Source organism: Macaca nemestrina, chromosome 1 (assembly GCF_043159975.1).
Source record: "Macaca nemestrina isolate mMacNem1 chromosome 1, mMacNem.hap1, whole genome shotgun sequence".
NCBI lineage: Eukaryota > Metazoa > Chordata > Mammalia > Primates > Cercopithecidae > Macaca > Macaca nemestrina.
The window spans coordinates 183,822,030-183,839,274 of record NC_092125.1 but is presented as its reverse complement, the minus strand read 5'-3'; the positions used below and the strand labels follow the sequence as shown (position 1 = coordinate 183,839,274).

At 40.5% G+C, this 17,245-nt stretch overlaps 2 protein-coding genes and 1 pseudogene across 19 annotated transcripts in view; 2 read left to right on the top strand and 1 right to left on the bottom strand.

Annotated features, from left to right (window-relative positions):
- The window catches only part of LOC139357128 (zinc finger protein 135-like), a 52,996-nt pseudogene extending 41,669 nt beyond the window's left edge, over positions 1 to 11,327 (top strand).
- Positions 1 to 17,245, bottom strand: part of LOC105495012 (BEN domain-containing protein 5) — a 1,475,945-nt gene that overhangs the window by 1,285,740 nt on the left and 172,960 nt on the right. The gene's annotated exons all lie outside the window — the stretch shown is intronic.
- On the top strand, positions 11,419 to 12,378 carry LOC139357127 (zinc finger protein 844-like). The gene is made up of 2 exons (XM_071072852.1): positions 11,419 to 11,442; positions 11,674 to 12,378. Exons 1-2 carry the CDS (start codon positions 11,419 to 11,421, stop codon positions 12,376 to 12,378), a joined length of 729 nt encoding a protein of 242 aa, XP_070928953.1.

The window sequence follows — 17,245 nt, the reverse complement described above, 5'->3', positions numbered from 1 at the left end:
GAAGTTTGGTTTGGGGAGCTGTCCATTTTAAACTACCAATACACATCTAGCTACGGACACAATCAGATAGTTTAAAATATAGAATCACTACCTTGAAGAGAGTTCAAGGCTGATGATACTTTCCAAGGCAGTGTTATTCAAATTTTGGTCCATAAATTGATGCTGGTCTGCAAATTCGTTTGTTATACATTGCTCCCAAGTAAGTACAGTATGATACTTTTACAGTCATTTGACATCCAAACTCATAATTGGTGTACTTATCTAGTTGAATAGGGTGTAAATAAATTTAAATGTTGGCAAACTTATGTGGCAAATTGCACATGGCATGAGCATCATACAAGTCATGCACAGTAGGATTACATAGAGAGCCATGACAGACTGGGGAGAAATAAAGTTGGTTCTTGACCACATATAGCTCTGAGAAGCATTTTACTAGGGCTTAATTATGTAGAGATACTTAATGAAACTGTATTTCATCGTTTCTAAAGGAGGAGGGGGGACACTAGTAAAGTGTCTAACAAAGAGTAAGTACTCAATAAATCAAACAAGCTTCTAATGTTTAGACAAAATGTTATAATATGGGCATAATTGTATTTTTATTGGAAGAGAGTTCATAGCTTTCATTAGATTCTTATGAACAGATGCCTGTTACCTAAGAAAGGCTAATAACCAACGCAGTAAAAAAAAGTCATTACTACTATTATCTTTGTACCTTCAGTATCTGCACATAATTGCATTCACCCATTTAACAAATAATTATTGAATGCCTACTCTACGTTAGGCTCTGGAGATAGAGCAAATAGTCAAAGTAACTATTTTTATCATAAGAAAGGCAGATAAACAAAAAAGCAAGTAGCATATGAAAACAAAATGCTATAATAGAGAAACTGGGTAGCTGCTTTGGATCATCACAGAAGGTATCTCTGAGGAAGCAATATTTAACCTGAAATCTGAATACCAAAAAGTAAAGATGGTGTAGGGGGTGGTCAGAATTCTAGAAAAAAAAAATTGGCTGAATCAAACAGCCTAAAGAACAAATATGGCCTGCTCTGGGAACAGGCAGAAAGTCACTATGGCTACAGCATTATTGGGAAGAGTAAGAATGTCATGAGCTGAAGTCAGAAAAGTAGTCAAGGGTCAGACCAAGTAGTCACTGATCACTTTGTAGTCAGGATAAGAAGTCAGCATTATATTCTAACTCTGATGGGAAGCCAATGAAGGTATTAAGTAGGGAAAGAATGAGATGTGATTTGAATTTTAAAGAATCTTTCTGGGTACTATGTAAATAATAGATAATGAGGGAGAAGAAACTTGAGTGAAAGGAAGCCAGAGCAACATATGTTAATTGCTTAAATAAGAGAGGCAGACAGAAAAATAAATTAATGGATTCAGGATATTTAATTAGCACAATAATAATTCTTTATGGATGGATGGATGGGTAGATGGATGGATTATGAGTTATTAGATATGTACTCAATATTTATAAAGATTAAAGATAGGTAAGTTGAACCTTGGAAAATGCCTTATAGGTCATGTGTGGAGGAAAACAAGATATATCAGTCCGAGACAGGGAGAGAATGAAGATGTTGTAATCACAGTTGCCAGGGGAAGACAGTATCAGATAGTAAGAGCAATCATTAGAAATGTCAGGTTGCACAGGAATCAAAAGCTAAGACAAAACTATCAAATTACATCAGTATGCCCCTGGCAACCCTTCAAAGAACAACCTTGCTGGAGTGGCAAGGATACAAATCAGACTATAAAAATAAAGATGTAATGCTATATAGTGACATTTCCATTTTTACTGGAAATCTTTCCAAAATCATCTCACACATAATTAAATCTTGTTTATTATTATTATTATTATTTAAGTTCTGGAAAACATGTGCAGAACGTGCAGGTTTGTTACACAGTTATGCATGTGCCATGGTGGTTTCATGTACCCATCAACCCATCGTGTATATTAGGTATTTCTCTAGGTATCCCTCCCCTAGGCCCCCACTCCCCCAACAGGCTCTGGTGTGTTACAATCCTCTCCCTGTGTCCATGTGTTCTCATTGTTCAACTCCCACTAATGAGTGAAAAGATGCAGTGTTTGCTTTTCTCTTCCTGTGTCAGTGTGCTAAGAATGATGGTTTCCAGCTTCATCCACATCCCTGCAAAGGACATGAATTCATCACTTTTTATGGCTGCATAGTATTCCACAGTGGATATGTGCCACGTTTTCTTTATCCAGTCTATCATTAATGGGCATTTGGGTTAGTTCCAAGTCTTTGCTATTGTGAACAGTGTTGCAATAAACATATGTGTGCATGTGTCTTTACAGCAGAATGACTTATAATCCTTTGGGTATATACCCAGTAGTGGGATTACTGGGTTCAGTGATATTTCTGGTTCTAGATTCTTGAGGAATCACCACACTGTCTTCCACAATGGTTGAACTAATTTACACTCCCACCAACAGTGTAAAAGCATTCCTATTTCTCCATGTCCTCTCCAGCATGTTATCTCCAGACTTTTTAATGATCACCATTCTAACTGGCATGACATGGTATCTCATAATGTTTTTGATTTGCATTTCTCTAATGACCAGTGGTGATGAGCTTTTTTTCATATATTAGTTGGCTGCATAAATGTCTCTTTTTAAGAGGTGTCCATTCATATCCTTCACCCACTTCTTGATAGGGTTCTTTGTTTTTTCTTGTAAATTTGTTTAAGTTCTTTGTAGATTCTTTATCAGATGGATAGAAAGCAAAATTTTTTTCCAATTTTGTAGGTTGCCTGTTCACTCTGATGATAGTTTCTTTTGCTGTGCAGAAGCTCTTTACTTTAAATAGATCCCATTTGTCAATCTTGGCTTTTGTTGCCATTGCTTTTGGTGTTTTAGTCATGAAGTCTTTGCCCGTGTCTATGTCCTGAATGGTATTGCCTAGATTTTCTTCTAGGGTTTGTATGGTTTTATGTCTTACATTTAAGTCTTTAATCCTTCTTGAGTCAATTTTTGTATAAGGTATAAGGAAGGGGTCCAGTTTCAGTTTTCTGCATATGGCTAGCCAGTTTTCCCAACACCATTTATTAAATGTGGAATCCTTTCCCCATTGCTTGTTTTTCTCAGGTTTGTCAAAGATCAGATGGTTGTAGATGTGTAGTGTGATTTCTGAGGCCTCTGTTCTGTTCCATTGGTCTATATATATATGTTTTGGTACCAGTACCATGCTGTTTTGGTTACTGTAGCCTTGTCAGATAGTTTGAAGTCAAGTAGCTTGATGCCTCCAGCTTTGTTCTTTTTGCTTAGGATTGTCTTGGCTATGCGAGCTCTTTTTTGATTCCATATGAAATTTAAAGTAGTTTTTTCTAATTCTGTCAAGAAAGTCAATGGTAGCTTGATGGGGATAGCACTGAATCTATAAATTACTTTGGGCAGTATGGCCATTTTCACAATACTGATTCCTCCTATCCATAAGCATGGAATGTTTTCCCATGTGTTCTCTCTTATTTCCTTGAGCAGTGGTTTGTAGTTCTCCCTGAACAGGTCCTTCATATCCCTTGTAAGTTGTATTCCTAGGTATTTTATTCTCTTTGTAGCAATTGTGAATGGGAGTTCACTTATGATTTGGCTCGCTCTCTATTATTGGTGTATAGGAATGCTTGTGATTTTTGGACATGGATTTTGTATCCTGAGACTTTGCTGAAGTTGCTTCAGCAAACTAAGGAGACTTGGGGCTGACACGATGGGGTTTTCTAAATATACAATCATGTCACATGCAAATAGATACAATTAGACTTCCTCTCTTCCTATTTGAATACCAGTTATTTCTTTCTCTTGCCTAACTGCCTTGGCCAGAACTTCCAATAATATGCTGAATAGGAGTGGTAAGAGAAGGCATCCTTGTCTTGTACTGGTTTCAAAGCGAATGCTTCCAGCATTTGCCCATTCAGTATGATATTGGCTGTGGGTTTGTCATAAATAGCTCTTATTATTTTGATATACGTTCCATCAATACCTGGTTTACTCAGAGTTTTTAGCATGAAGCAGTGTTGAATTTTATCGAAGGCCTTTTCTGCATCTATTGAGATAATTGTGGTTGTTGTCATTGGTTCTGTTTATGTGATGAATTACATTTATTAATTTGCATATGTTGAACCAGCCTTGCATCCCAGGGATGAAGCCGACTAGATCGTGGCAGATAAGCTTTTTGATGTGCTGCTGGATTCAGTTTCCTAGGATTTTATTGAGGATTTTCGGATCGATGTTCATCAGGGATATTGGCCTGAAATTTTCTTTGTTGTGTCTCTGCCAGGTTTTGGTATCAGCCAATATTTGGCCTCATAAAATGAGTTAGGGATGAGTCCTTCTTTTTCTATTGTTTGGAATAGTTTCAGAAGGAATAGTACCAGCTCCTCTTTGTACCTCTGGTAGAATTTGGCTGTGAATCTGTCTGTTCCTAGGCTTTTTTTGGTTGGTATGTTATTAATTACTGCCTCAACTTCAGAACTTCTTATTGGTCTCTTCAGGGATTCGACTCTCTCCTGGTTTAGTCTTGGGAGGGTGTATGTGTCCAGGAATTTATCCATTTCTTCTAGATTTTCTAGTTTATTTGCATATAAGTGTTTATTGTATTCTCAGACGGTAGTTTGTATTTCTGTGGGATCAGTGGTGATATCCCCTTTATCACTTATTATTGTGTCTATTTGATTCTTCTCACTTTTCTTCATTAGTCTGGATAGACATCTATCCTTTCTGTTAATCTTTTCAAAAAACCAGTTCCTGGATTCATTGAAGGGTTTTTTGTTTCTCAATCTCCTTCAGTTCTGCTCTGATCTTAGTTATTTCTTGTCTTCTGTTAGCTTTTAAATTCATTTTCTCTTGATTCTCTAGTTCTTTTAATTGTTATGTTAGGTGTTAATTTTAGATCTTTCCCACTTTCTTCTGTGGGCATTTAGTGGTATAAATTTCCCTCTAAACGCTGCTTTAGCTGTGTCTCGGAGATTCTGGTACATTATCTCTTTGTTCTCATTGCTTTCAAAGAACTTATTTATTTCTGCCTTAATTTCATTGTTTACCCAGCAGTCATTCACGAACAGGTTGTTCAGTTTCCATGTAGTTGTGCAGTTTTTAGTGAGTTTCTTAATCCTGAGTTCTAATTTGATTACACTGTGGTTTGAGAGAATGTTTGTTATAATTTCCATTCTTTTGCATTTGCTAAGGAATGTTTTACTTTCAATTATGTGGTCAATTTTATAACAAGTGTGATATGGAGATGAGAAGAATGTATATTTTGTTGATTTGGGGTGGAGAGTTCTGCTGATGTCTATTAGGTCCACTAGGTCAAGAGTTGAGTTCAAGTCCTGAATATCCTTGTTAATTTTCTGTCTGTTGATCTGTCTAATGTTGACAGTGAGGTGTTAAAGGCTCCCATTATTATTGTGTGGGAGGCTACGTCTCTTTGTAGGTCTCTAAGAACTTGCTTCATGAATCTGAGTGCTCCTGTATTGGGTGCATATATATTTAGGATAGTTAGCTCTTCTTATCTCATTGATCCCTTTACCATTATGTATTACCCTTCTCTGTCTTTTTTGATCATTGTTGGTTTAAAGTCTGTTTTATCAGAGACTAGGATTACAACCCCTGCTTTTTTTTCCTATCCAGTTTCTTGTAAATATTCCTCCATCCCTTTATTTTGAGCCTATGTGTGTCTTTGCAGGTGAGATGGGTCTCCCGAATACAGCACACTGATGGGTCTTGACTCTTTATCCAACTTTCCAGTCTGTGTCTTTTAATTGAGACATTTAGCCCATTTACACTTAAGGTTAACATTGTTATGTATGAGGTTGATCCTGTCATTATGATGCTACCTGGTTATTTTGCTCGTTAGTTGATGCAGTTTCTTCATAGTGCCAATTGTCTTTACAATTCGGTATGTTTTTGCAGTAGCTGGTACCAGTTTTTCCTTTCCATATTTAGTGCTTCCTTCAAGAGCTCTTGTAAGGCAGGCCTGGTGGTGACAAAATTTCTCAGCATTTGCTTATCTGTAGAGGATTTTATTTCTCCTCCACTTATGAAGCTTAGTTTGACTGGATATGAAATTCTGGGTTAAAAATTCTTTTCTTTAAGAATGATGAATATTGGTCCCCACTCTCTTCTGGTTCTGGCTTGTAGGATTTCTGCAGAGAGATCCACTGTTAGTCTGATGGGCTTCCGTTTGTGGGTAACCCAACCTTTCTCTCTGGCTGCCCTTAACATTTTTTCCTTCATTTCAACCTTGGCAAATCTGAAGATTATGTGTCTTGGGGTTGCTCTTCTTGAGGCATATCTTTGTGGTGTTCTCTGTATTTCCTAATTTGAATGTTGGCCTGTCTTGCTAGGTTGGGAATTTCTCCTGGATAATATCCTGAAGTGTGTTTTCCAACTTGGTTCCATTCTCCCCATCACTTTCAGGTACACCAATCAAACATAGGTTTGATGTTTTCACATAGCCCCATGCTTCTTGGAGGCTTTGTTCATTCCTTTTCATTCTTTTTCTCTAATATTGTCTTCATGCTTTTTTATTTCATTAAGTTGATCTTCAATCTCTGATATTCCTTCTTCCACTTGATCTGTTCAGCTATTGACACTGATGTATGCTTCACAGAGTTCTCATCCTGTGTTTTTCAGTTCCACCAGGTCATTTATGTTCTTCTCTAAATTAATTATTCTACTTAGCAATTCCTCTATCCTTTTTGCAAGATTCTTAGCTTCCTTGCATTGGGTTAGAACATGCTCCTTTAGCTCGGAGGAGTTTGCTATTACATACCTTCTGAAGCCTACTTCTGTCAATTCATCAAACTCATTCTCTGTCTAGTTTTGTTCCCTTGATGGTGAGGAGCTGTGATCCTTTGGAGGAGAAGAGGTGTTCTGGTTTTGGGAATTTTTAGCCTTTTTATGCTGGTTTTTCCTCATCTTTGTGTATTTATTTACCTTTGGTCTTCGACATTGGTGACCTTTGGATGGAGCTGTTGTGTGGACATCCTTTTTGTTTATGTTGATGCTATTCCTTTCTGTTTGTTAGTTTTTCTTTTAAGTCAGGCCCCTCTGCTGTAGGTCTGCTGGAGTCTGCTGGAGGTCCACTCCAGACCCGTTTGCCTGAGTATCACCAGCGGAGGCTGCAGAACAGCTAAGATTGCTGTTTGCTCTTTCCTCTGGAAGCTTCGTCCCAGAGAGGCACCTGCCAAATGCCAGATGGAGCTCTCCTATATGAGGTGTCTGTTGACCCCTGATGGGAGGTGTCTCCCCATCAGGAGTCACAGGGGTCAGGAACTTATTTGAGGAGGCAGTCTGCCCCTTAGCAGAGCTCAAGTGCTGTGCTGGTGAATCCACTGCTCTCTTCAGAACCTGCAGGCAGGAACGTTTAAGTCTGCTGAAGCTGCGCCCACAGCCGCCCCTTCCCCCAGGTGCTCTGTCCAAGAGAGATGGGAGTTTTATCTATAAGCCCCTAACTGGGACTTCTGCCTTTCTTTCAGAGATGCCCTGCCCAGAAAGGAGGATTCTAGAGATGCAGTCTGGCTGTAGCTGCTTTGCTGAGCTGCGATTGGCCCGACCAGTTCGAACTTGTGGTGGCTTTGTTTATACTGTGAGGGGATCAGAATCCTCCTTCCAAAATCTGTGTAGCCCTTAAGTCTGTATACATAAACTCCATTTTAAAATGTTAAAAACTGGTCACGAACATGATTCACCAAGGTGGTATGAAATAATTAAGCATGACCTAGGTAAGGAAATTGCAAGGTTGGCAACACATTGAGCCACTAGTGTCAACTATGACCATTAAAACAGAGCTTCTCCTGGCCAGGCGCAGTGGCTCACACCTGTAATCCTAGCACTTTGGGAGGCCAAGGTAGGTGGATCACAAGGTCAGGAGATTGGACCATCCTGGCTAACACAGTGAAATCCCGTCTCTACTAAAAATACAAAAAATTAGCTGAGTGTGGTGGAAGGCACCTGTAATCCCAGCTACTCGGGAGGCAGAGACAGGAGAATGGCATGAACCCGAGAGGCAGAGCTTGCAGCGAGCTGAGATCACGCCACTGCACTCCAGCCTGAGCGACACTGCACTGCAGCCTGGGTGACAGAGTGAGACTCTGTCTCAAAACAAACAAAAAAACAGCTTCTCCTACGGTTCAGCAAATCATGCCAACTACTATAGCCCTGAGCTATTGGAAGCAGGAGGTGGTGAGTGAGGATCCAACCCCATCATTTACAGTAACCCCAGGGAATCAATGAGAAAGGTTTCTTGCCCTTAGCATTCAAGAATGAATCAAAAACGGGTCAGTGAAAGAGCTCATGCCAGGTAGTTCAATAAAAGGAATTTACTATAGGAAACTAGTTGCTCAACTAGTGGGAAAGCCAAAAGGCCAAACAGGGGAGACTGGGAAAAAGTAAGAAAGAGTGGGGCAACACAGAGATTAACAACAGTAAGAAGTGTCTACTGTACTCATAGACAGAAGGCAAAGACAAATGCTATTGATATCCTGAGAGCTCAGGCTATCCAACAATGATGATATCACAAGAAAGGAATTGTTTGGCAAAACCATGAATGTAGGTGTAGCCACTGCTGAAGATGCCACCCAAAAGAGAAAGAAAAAGAAATACCTAGTCTTCTTCCTTCTTCCTGCCCTATATACTCCTGCAAGAGGGTCCTCTTAGCTGAGATAGCTAGAAGTCAGTTGACAAGGAAGGCTGGGAAATGCAATTTTCAGAATTTAGTCCCTAACACTACAGAGTAAAGGTGGAAAATGGAATTAATTGCAAATAGTCAAATGACCTGCACAAGATATTCCTAAACCTTCAGATGCCAACTCAATTTGAAAGCTATATGATAACCCATAATTTGTATAGATTTTTCAATGCTGAAGTATATTATCAAAATATTATCTTATGGAGCATGAAGAATAAAAACACAGACAACATTCTAGTTTGCTAGTTAATATAATTATTCAAGTGTTATTTACAAATGGGAAGCAACAATAATAGTAAGTAAAAAGTAAATTCTAATTGAAAATTATCATTTTCTGGTTATCAGTAGAAAAATTATGTCTTAGAATTTACACTAATATATATACATACTATAATCTTTCCAGTAGTATCTTAAATTGCTATTTTAAAAAAAACTCAACCATATTTAATAACAAGATGTGTCTCCTCTTGTGATTATTTTACTACTAAAGCATAAGAGGGTGGTTTACGTGCATCAGAAGTCCCCTTCAAAGCTGTTTCTCAGATTACTTGAAAAGAGCAGTTGAAGAGGCATGCAAACAGGTTTCAATAAGCCCCGTTCATATTTCTTCAACTGTGCTTTCCAAGGCCTTTCAGTTTAGCTGTTGAGATTACAGGCATGAGGCTCTGTGCCTGGCTAAGAATCCATCTATTTGCATTTTTCAGCTTCTAGAGGCACCCACATTCCTTGGCTATAGCCTTGTCCATCTTCACAGTCAGCGAGGGCTTGTCAAGTCTCACATCTTATTCACTCTGACTCTGACCCTTCTGCCTCTTTTCCACATTTAAGGACCTTTGTGATTACACAAGTCCACTCAGAAAATCCAGTATAATTTCTCTCTTAATGTCAGCTGATTAGCAATGTTAATTCCTCCCTCCCATATAATTGGAAACATATAGGTTCTGGGGTTAGGTTGTGGGCATCCTGGAAAGCCACTATTCTGCCAGTCACCCCTGGTTTAACTTTTTTTTTAAATTGAACTTTTCACTGAAGCATAACAATATGGGGAAGGTACCCACCTCACACCTCTAGGCCACTGTGGGGTCAGGGTAGGGGCAGCATGCACCCAGGTCATGGCTGTGCAGAGACGACCCAGGGCAAAAAGGGAGTCCTGCCAGGAAGCAGGAGGAGGGAGTGCATTTGTTCATTCATTAAGCATGTATATTGAAGTCTTGCTATGGGTTATAGATACAGTGGTGAGCAAGGTGGACAGAAACCCCTACCCTCAGGGAGTTCCCAGTTAGTGAAACAGACAAAATAAGTCAGATCAAAGTACTCTAATACACCATGGGTCATTTATCTTCCTCCTAGTGATGCATGTTGCAGCTATTCCTGTTTGTGGGGAGCAGATAGGTTCCTTTACATCCAGAGTGAGGTGGCACAACAGCATATGCTGCCAGGAAGAAGTTGGGTGTCAGCAGACTTCACCCATGCAGCACCTTTTTCTTTGTTGCCACCTGGCATCACAGAGGCCACTGTAGCTGGGGCCTGGTTCCCACATTGCTCCTTCCAAGTCCAGTGCATCCATGCATCTGAATGCTCTCTCCTGGGCATCCCCGCTGCACCCTCCTCTATGCTCCCCTCACAGACTCTACCCATAGTCCTTGTGCCAACTGTTTTTTCCTTCCTCTCCCCTTCCTTTCCTTATTCTGTTCTTTCCTCTTCCTTTCCTTATTCCTTACTTTCCTCTTCCTTATTCTGTTTCTCCCTCTGTCTCTTCCTTTCCTGGTTTGCAAAACTATATTTTTAAATAGTCAAAGCCACTTGTACCTTGAACTTTCAAAATCATTATTTTAATCCTTCCTCTTCCCATCTCACCACAAACTCTTTTGCCCTGGAACAGAGACTAAGGGACATTTCCAGTTTTTGCTTCTTTCAGACTTGGAAACTAGACCCAAAGTCAAACTGTCAGTTCTAAAGCAAGGTATCTCTGAAGAAATATCCAACAGTGTCATCTTGGTAGAAAGATTTCTGTAGGATGGTCTGTGGTACTGCAGGGGTGAGGACACTGTGAGCCACTGGGAATGGAATTGTGAGAGCCTAGAGAGCCTGGCAGTGCTGGCGGCCTTCATGCCTATGAAGATGCCTGTTCAGGAGCAGTAACAGAGGAATGGGTTTAGGAAAAACGTAAGTCTGAGCCCTGATTTCCCACATCAAACAATGACTCCTGAACGACGAGGCCCTCACACATGGGGAACACATGGAAAAAGGGAGAAGTCAGACCTAAATGTTCTACAGAAAACCTATGTAAAAGAGAAACCCCACAAATGTCAGGAATGCGGAAAGGCCTTTAGTCACAGCTCAGCACTTATCGAACACCACTGTACGCACACAGGAGAGAGACCTTATGAATGTCACGAATGCAGAAAAGGCTTCCAAAACGGCTCAGCACTTACCAAACACCAGAGAATCCACACTGGGCGGAAACCCTATAAACGCACTCAGTGTGGGAGGACCTTCAAACAAATTGCCCCGCTGATCCAGCACCAGATAACTCACACAGGTGAGAAGCCCTATGAGTGCAGCGAATGTGGGAAACCCTTCAGTTTTAGGTCCTCCTTTAGCCAACACGAGTGAACTCACACAGGCCAGAAGCCCTACAAGTGCAGCAAGTGTGTGAAAGCCTTCCAGCAAAGCATCCACCTCACCCAGCACCTGTGAATCCACAATGAGGAGAAACCCTATCAGTGTGGTGAGTATGTCAAGGCCTTCAGCCACAGCTAGTCCTTGACCAAACACCAGCAAATCCACACAGGGGAGAAGCCCTGCAAGAGCCATGAGTGTGGAAAAGCCTTCACCAAGATCACACCACTGATTCAGCACTGGAGGACCCACATAGGAGAAAAGCCCTATAAGTGCAGTGAGTGTGGGAAAGCCTTCAGCCAGAGCACACTCCTGACCAAGCATTGGAGGATTCACACAGGAGAGAAGCCCTACAGATGCAACCAGTGTGGGAAAACCTTCAGCCACAGCTCCTCACTCAGCCAGCACAAGCAGATGCACACAGGAGAGAAGCTGTCTGAGTGCAGTCAATGTGGGAAGGCCTTCCAGCAGAGCACACGCCTCACTCAACACCAGTGAATCCACAGACGGGAGAAGCCCTACGAATGCAATGACTGCAGCAAGGCATTCAGCCACAGCTCATCCCTCACCAAACATCAGCGAAACTACACTGGGGAGAAGCCCTACGAATGCAACCAGTGTGGCAGAGCCTTCAGCCGGCTTGCTCCCCTCATTCAGCATCAGAGGATCCACACAGGAGAGAAACCCTATGGATGTAACCAGTATGGCAGAGCCTTCAGCCAGATCTCCCTTCTCATCGAACACCAGAGGATTCACACCAAGAAAAAGCCCTACAGGTGTAATAGGTGTGGGAAATCCTTCAACCACAGCTCCTTCCTCAGCCAGCACAAAAGGACACACACTGGGGAAAAGCCTTACGAGTGTCACGATTGTGGAAAGTCCTTTAGGCAGAGCACCCACCTCACTCAGCACTGAAGGATCCACACAGGAGAGAAGCCATATGCATGCAGGTACTGTGGAAAGGCCTTTATACACAGCACCTCCATTACCAAGCACCAGAGAACTCACATTGGATAAACCCACACCACATGTGCTGGGGACATAGGAAGACCTTAAGCCACAGCTCATCCCTTTCTAGATTTCACCCAATCATATACATGAGAAACATATATTCATTCACAAGTCTTTTCACATGGCACGCCTCTCAGACACCCTCAGAGAGTTTATACTGATGGGAAATTACCATGGAACCACCAAGCTCTAGGTCATCCATCCCTGCAGCCAAACAGTAGGGAAACGTGGAGATAATCAACATTCAGGACCTTTAGCCTTGAATGCCCATTAGTGTTACATTATAGAACCTACAAAAAATAAATCGAACAAATGTAGTGGATCCAGGGAAAGCTATTTTTTTTTTTTTTTTTGAGACGGAGTCTCACTCTGTCGCCCAGGCTGGAGTGCAGTGGCCGGATCTCAGCTCACTGCAAGCTCCGCCTCCTGGCTTCACACCATTCTCCTGCCTCAGCCTCCCGAGTAGCTGGGACTACAGGCGCTCGCCGCCTCGCCCGGCTAGTTTTTTGTATTTTTTAGTAGAGAAGGGGTTTCACCGGGTTAGCCAGGATGGTCTCGATCTCCTGACCTCGTGATCCGCCCATCTCGGCCTCCCAAAATGCTGGGATTCCAGGGAAAGCTTTTGTCCAAGGATTCACTGTATTCTAAACCAGAGATGTTCAAGTTGGTGAGAAACCCAAAAAATGCCTTTCATATACAAGAACCAAATGAAGTCAGAATTTGCCATTATTGTACACTACATTTTTCAGAGGGAAGTGCTTATGAATGGTGCAGGTTGACTCTGATATTCCCAAATGACAATATGGCAGAGTGTTCCAGAAATGAGACAGGCATCATTATGGAATCACTATGGATACTGACTGTCTCAGTAAAAAGCTGTCTGATTTGTGTGTACATTGTTTGATCAGGGTACCTGGCAGTCAGTCACAGATTGGAATTCCACATGACAAAGTATCAGTGTACTATAAACAGGCTTTTAATTATCCTTGCATTATTTTGCAGTTAGTCTTTATATGCAATGATATTTAAAGGCTTTGCATGGGAAGACTCAAAATGTAAAGCTGCTTCCAAAAAAAAAATCCCACTTTCTGAGGAGAAATTCAAGCCAGCTGCAGAAATCTGCATAAGTAATGAGGAGCTGAATGTTAATGCCCAAGACAATGGAAAAAAATGTCTCCAGGGCATGTCAGAGACTTCTGTGGCAGCCCCTGCCATCACAGGCCTGGAGACTTAGGAAGAAAAAATGGTTTCATGGGCCAGGCCCAGGATTCCTCTGCTGTGTGCAGTCTAGGGACTTGATGCCCTGCATCCCAACTGCTCCAGCCATGACCAAGGTGGCCAAGATATAGCTCAGGCTGTTGCTTCAGAGGGTGGAAGCTCCAGGCCTTGGCAGCTTCCATGTGGTATTGAGCCTGCAGGTGCACAGAAGTGAAGAATTGAGGTTTGGGAACCTCTGCCTAGATTTCAGAGTATATATGGAAATGCCTGGATGCCCAGGCAAAAGTTTGCTGCAGGGGCACAGCACTCAGGGGCACTGCACTAGGGCAGTGCAGAAGAGAAATGTGAAGTCAAAGCCCTCACACAGAGTCCCTACTGCAGCACCACCTAGTGGAGATGTGAGAAGAGGGCCACCATCCTCCAGACACCAGAATGGTAGATGCACTGATAGCTTGCACTGTGTGCCTAGAAAAATCACATGCACTCAATGCCAGCCCATGACAGCAGCCAGGAAGGGGGCTATCCCATGCAAAGCCACAGAGGCAGAGCTGCCCAAGGCCATGGGAGCCCACCTCTTGCATCAGCATGACCTGGTGTAAGACATGGAGTCAAAGGAGATCATTTTGGAGCTTTAGGATTTGACTGCCCTGGTGGATGTTGGACTTACTTTCCCATAGTACCTTTGTTTTGGCCAATTTCTCCCATTTGGAATGGCTGTATTTACCCAATGCCTGTACCCCCATTGTATCTAGGAAGTAACTAACTTGCTTTTGATTTTACAGTCTGATAGGTAGAAAGGACTTGCCCTGTCTCAGATGACACTTTGGACTGTGGACTTTTGAGTTAATGCTGAAATGAATTAAGACTTTGGGGGACTGCTGGAAAGGCATGATTGGTTTTAAAATGCGAGGACATGAGATTTGCGGGGGGCTGGGGCAGAATGATATGGTTTGGCTCTGTGACCCCACCCAAATCTCATCTTGTAGCTCCCATAATTCTCATATGTTGTGAGAGGGAGCCAGTGGGAGATAATTGAATCATGGGGGCAGGTCTTTCTCTTGTAATAGTGAGTAAGTCTCATGAGATCTGATAGTTTTAAAAATGGTAGTTGCCCTACACGAGCTCTCTCCCCCTGCCTGCTGCCATCCATGTAAGATGTGACTTGCTCCTCCTTGCCTTCCACCATGGTTGTGAGGGTTCCCCAGACATGTGGACATGTAAGTCCATTAAAACTCCTTCTTTTGTAAATTACCAAGTCTCAGGTATGTCTTTATCAACAGGGTGAAAAACAGACTAATAAAAAAAGTGAAAAGACACACACTGAAGGAGAGAAAATATTTGCACACTATCCATATGACAAGAGATTAAGAACCAAAATACAGAAGGAGCTTAAACAACACTACTTTTTAAAAAAGCTAATAATCCAATTAAAAATGGGCAAAAGACCTGAATAGACATTTCTCAAAAGAAGACATACAAATGACCAACAGGTTTATGAAAATTTGCTCAAATTTATTGATCATCAGAGAAATGCAAATTAAAACTACAATGAGGTGTCGTTTCACCCCAGTAAAAATGGCTTTTATCTAAAAGACAGGCAATAACAAATGCTGGCAAGGATGTGGAAAAAATGGAAACTTCATATACTGTTTGTGGGAATATACATTAATTTATGGGCACTATGGGAACAGTATGGAGGTTCTTCAAAAAAACTACAAATAGAGCTACCATATAGCTAGCAGTGGTATATCCCACTGCTAGGTATATACCCAAAAGTAACGAAATTAGTATATCAAAATGATATCTGCACTCCCATGTATATTGCAGCATTATTCACAATAGAAAAGATTTGAAATAGGAAAGATTTGCTATATGCACACTTAGCAAATCTTTCCTATTGTCCCATAGCAAGACATGACTTGCTCCTCCTATATTCCACCATGGTTGTGAGGCTTCCCCAACCACGTGGAAGTGTAAGTCCATTAAAGCTCTTTCTTTTGTAAATTTCCAAGTCTCTGGTATGTCTTTATCCGCAGGGTGAAAATGGACTAATACAAAAGTGAAGAGACAATCCACTGAAGGAAAGAAGTATCTCATGTACTCCATAAATATATAAACCTATCATGTAACCACCAAGATTGAAATTAAAATATTTTTTAAATACTAGTAGTAATTTTATATACCAAGAATGACTAAGCTGAGAAACAAATCAAGGAGGCAATCCCATTTATAATAACTACAAAAAAATAAAATATCTAGGAATACATTTAACCAAGGAGATGAAATATTTCTACTAGAAAAACTGCAAAACACTGGTGAAAAATATATGGATGATATAAATACATGAAAAAACATCCCATACTCATGGAGCAGAAGAATTAATACTGTTAAAGTGATCACACTGCCCAAAGCAAGCTACAGATTCAATGCAATCCCTATCAAAATACTGACATTATTTTTCATAGAACCAGATAAAGCAATCCTAAAACTCATAGTGTACCTAAAGGAGCCCAGATAGCCAAAGCAGTTCTAAGCAAAAAGAACAAAGCTGGAGATATCAAATTATCTGGCATCAAATTACACATACTACAAGGCTATATTAACCAAAACAGCACAGTACTGGTTTAAAAATAGACACCTAACATCAATGAAAGAATAGAGAACCTAGAAATAAAGCCACCTATCTCCAGCCAACTACACATACACTGGGAAGAGGACACTGCTTTCGATAAATGGGTACTGGTAATATTGTATTGCCACCTGCAGAAGAATGAAACTAGACTCCTATCTCTTGGCATGCACAAAAGTCAACTCAAGATGGATTAAAGACTTAAATGTAAGACTTAAAACTATAAAAATACTATAAGAAAAACTATGAAAACCTCCTTTGGACATTGGTCTGGGCAAATAATTAATGACTAAGGCATGAAAAGTATTAGCAACAAAAACAAAAATAAATCTATGGGACTTAATTAAACTAAAAAGCTTCCACACAGCAAAAGAAATAATCGACACAATGAACAGACAACATGTGGAATGGGAGAAAATACCTGCAAAGTATTTATCGGACAGGGGACTAATATCCAAACTTTATCCAATTTTTACAAAAATGTCACAAAAAGGTGAATATCCAATATCCAAAATTTATAAGGAACTCAAACAACAACCACAACAAAATAAATAACCCCATTAAAATAGGCAAAGGACATGAATAAATATTTTTTAAGAGAGAACATTACAAATGGCAAATAAACACATTTTTAAAATGTTCGACATCATTAAGCATCAGAGAAATGCAATTAAAAGTACAATGAGGTATCATTTTATACCAGTCAGAATGAGTATTATTAAAAAGCAAAAAAATAATAGATGTTGTTGAGGATGCAGAGACAAGAGAATGCTTATCAACTGTTGGTAGGAATGTAAATTAGCACAACCTCTATGGAAAACTGTATGGAGATTTTTCTAAGAACTAAAAATAGAACTCATTCAATACCATTCAATTAAAAGAGATTTTAATCTCTTAGATTAAATCTCTAAGAAGAAAAAGAAATCATTATGTAAAAATCAAAGAAAAAGAAATCATTATGTAAAAAAGTTACCTGCACTCCAATGTTTATTACAATACTATTTAAAATAGCAAAGATGTGGAATCAACCTAAATGTCACTCAATGCAGGACAG

Bases quoted from the DNA above. Each gene is read 5' to 3' on its own strand.
- LOC139357127 (XM_071072852.1), top strand. From the start codon at position 11,419: ATGAGGAGAAACCCTATCAGTGTG. The intron at 11,443-11,673 runs GTGAGTATGTCA...GGATTCACACAG, and splicing joins GGAGAAACCCTATCAGTGTG to GAGAGAAGCCCTACAGATGC.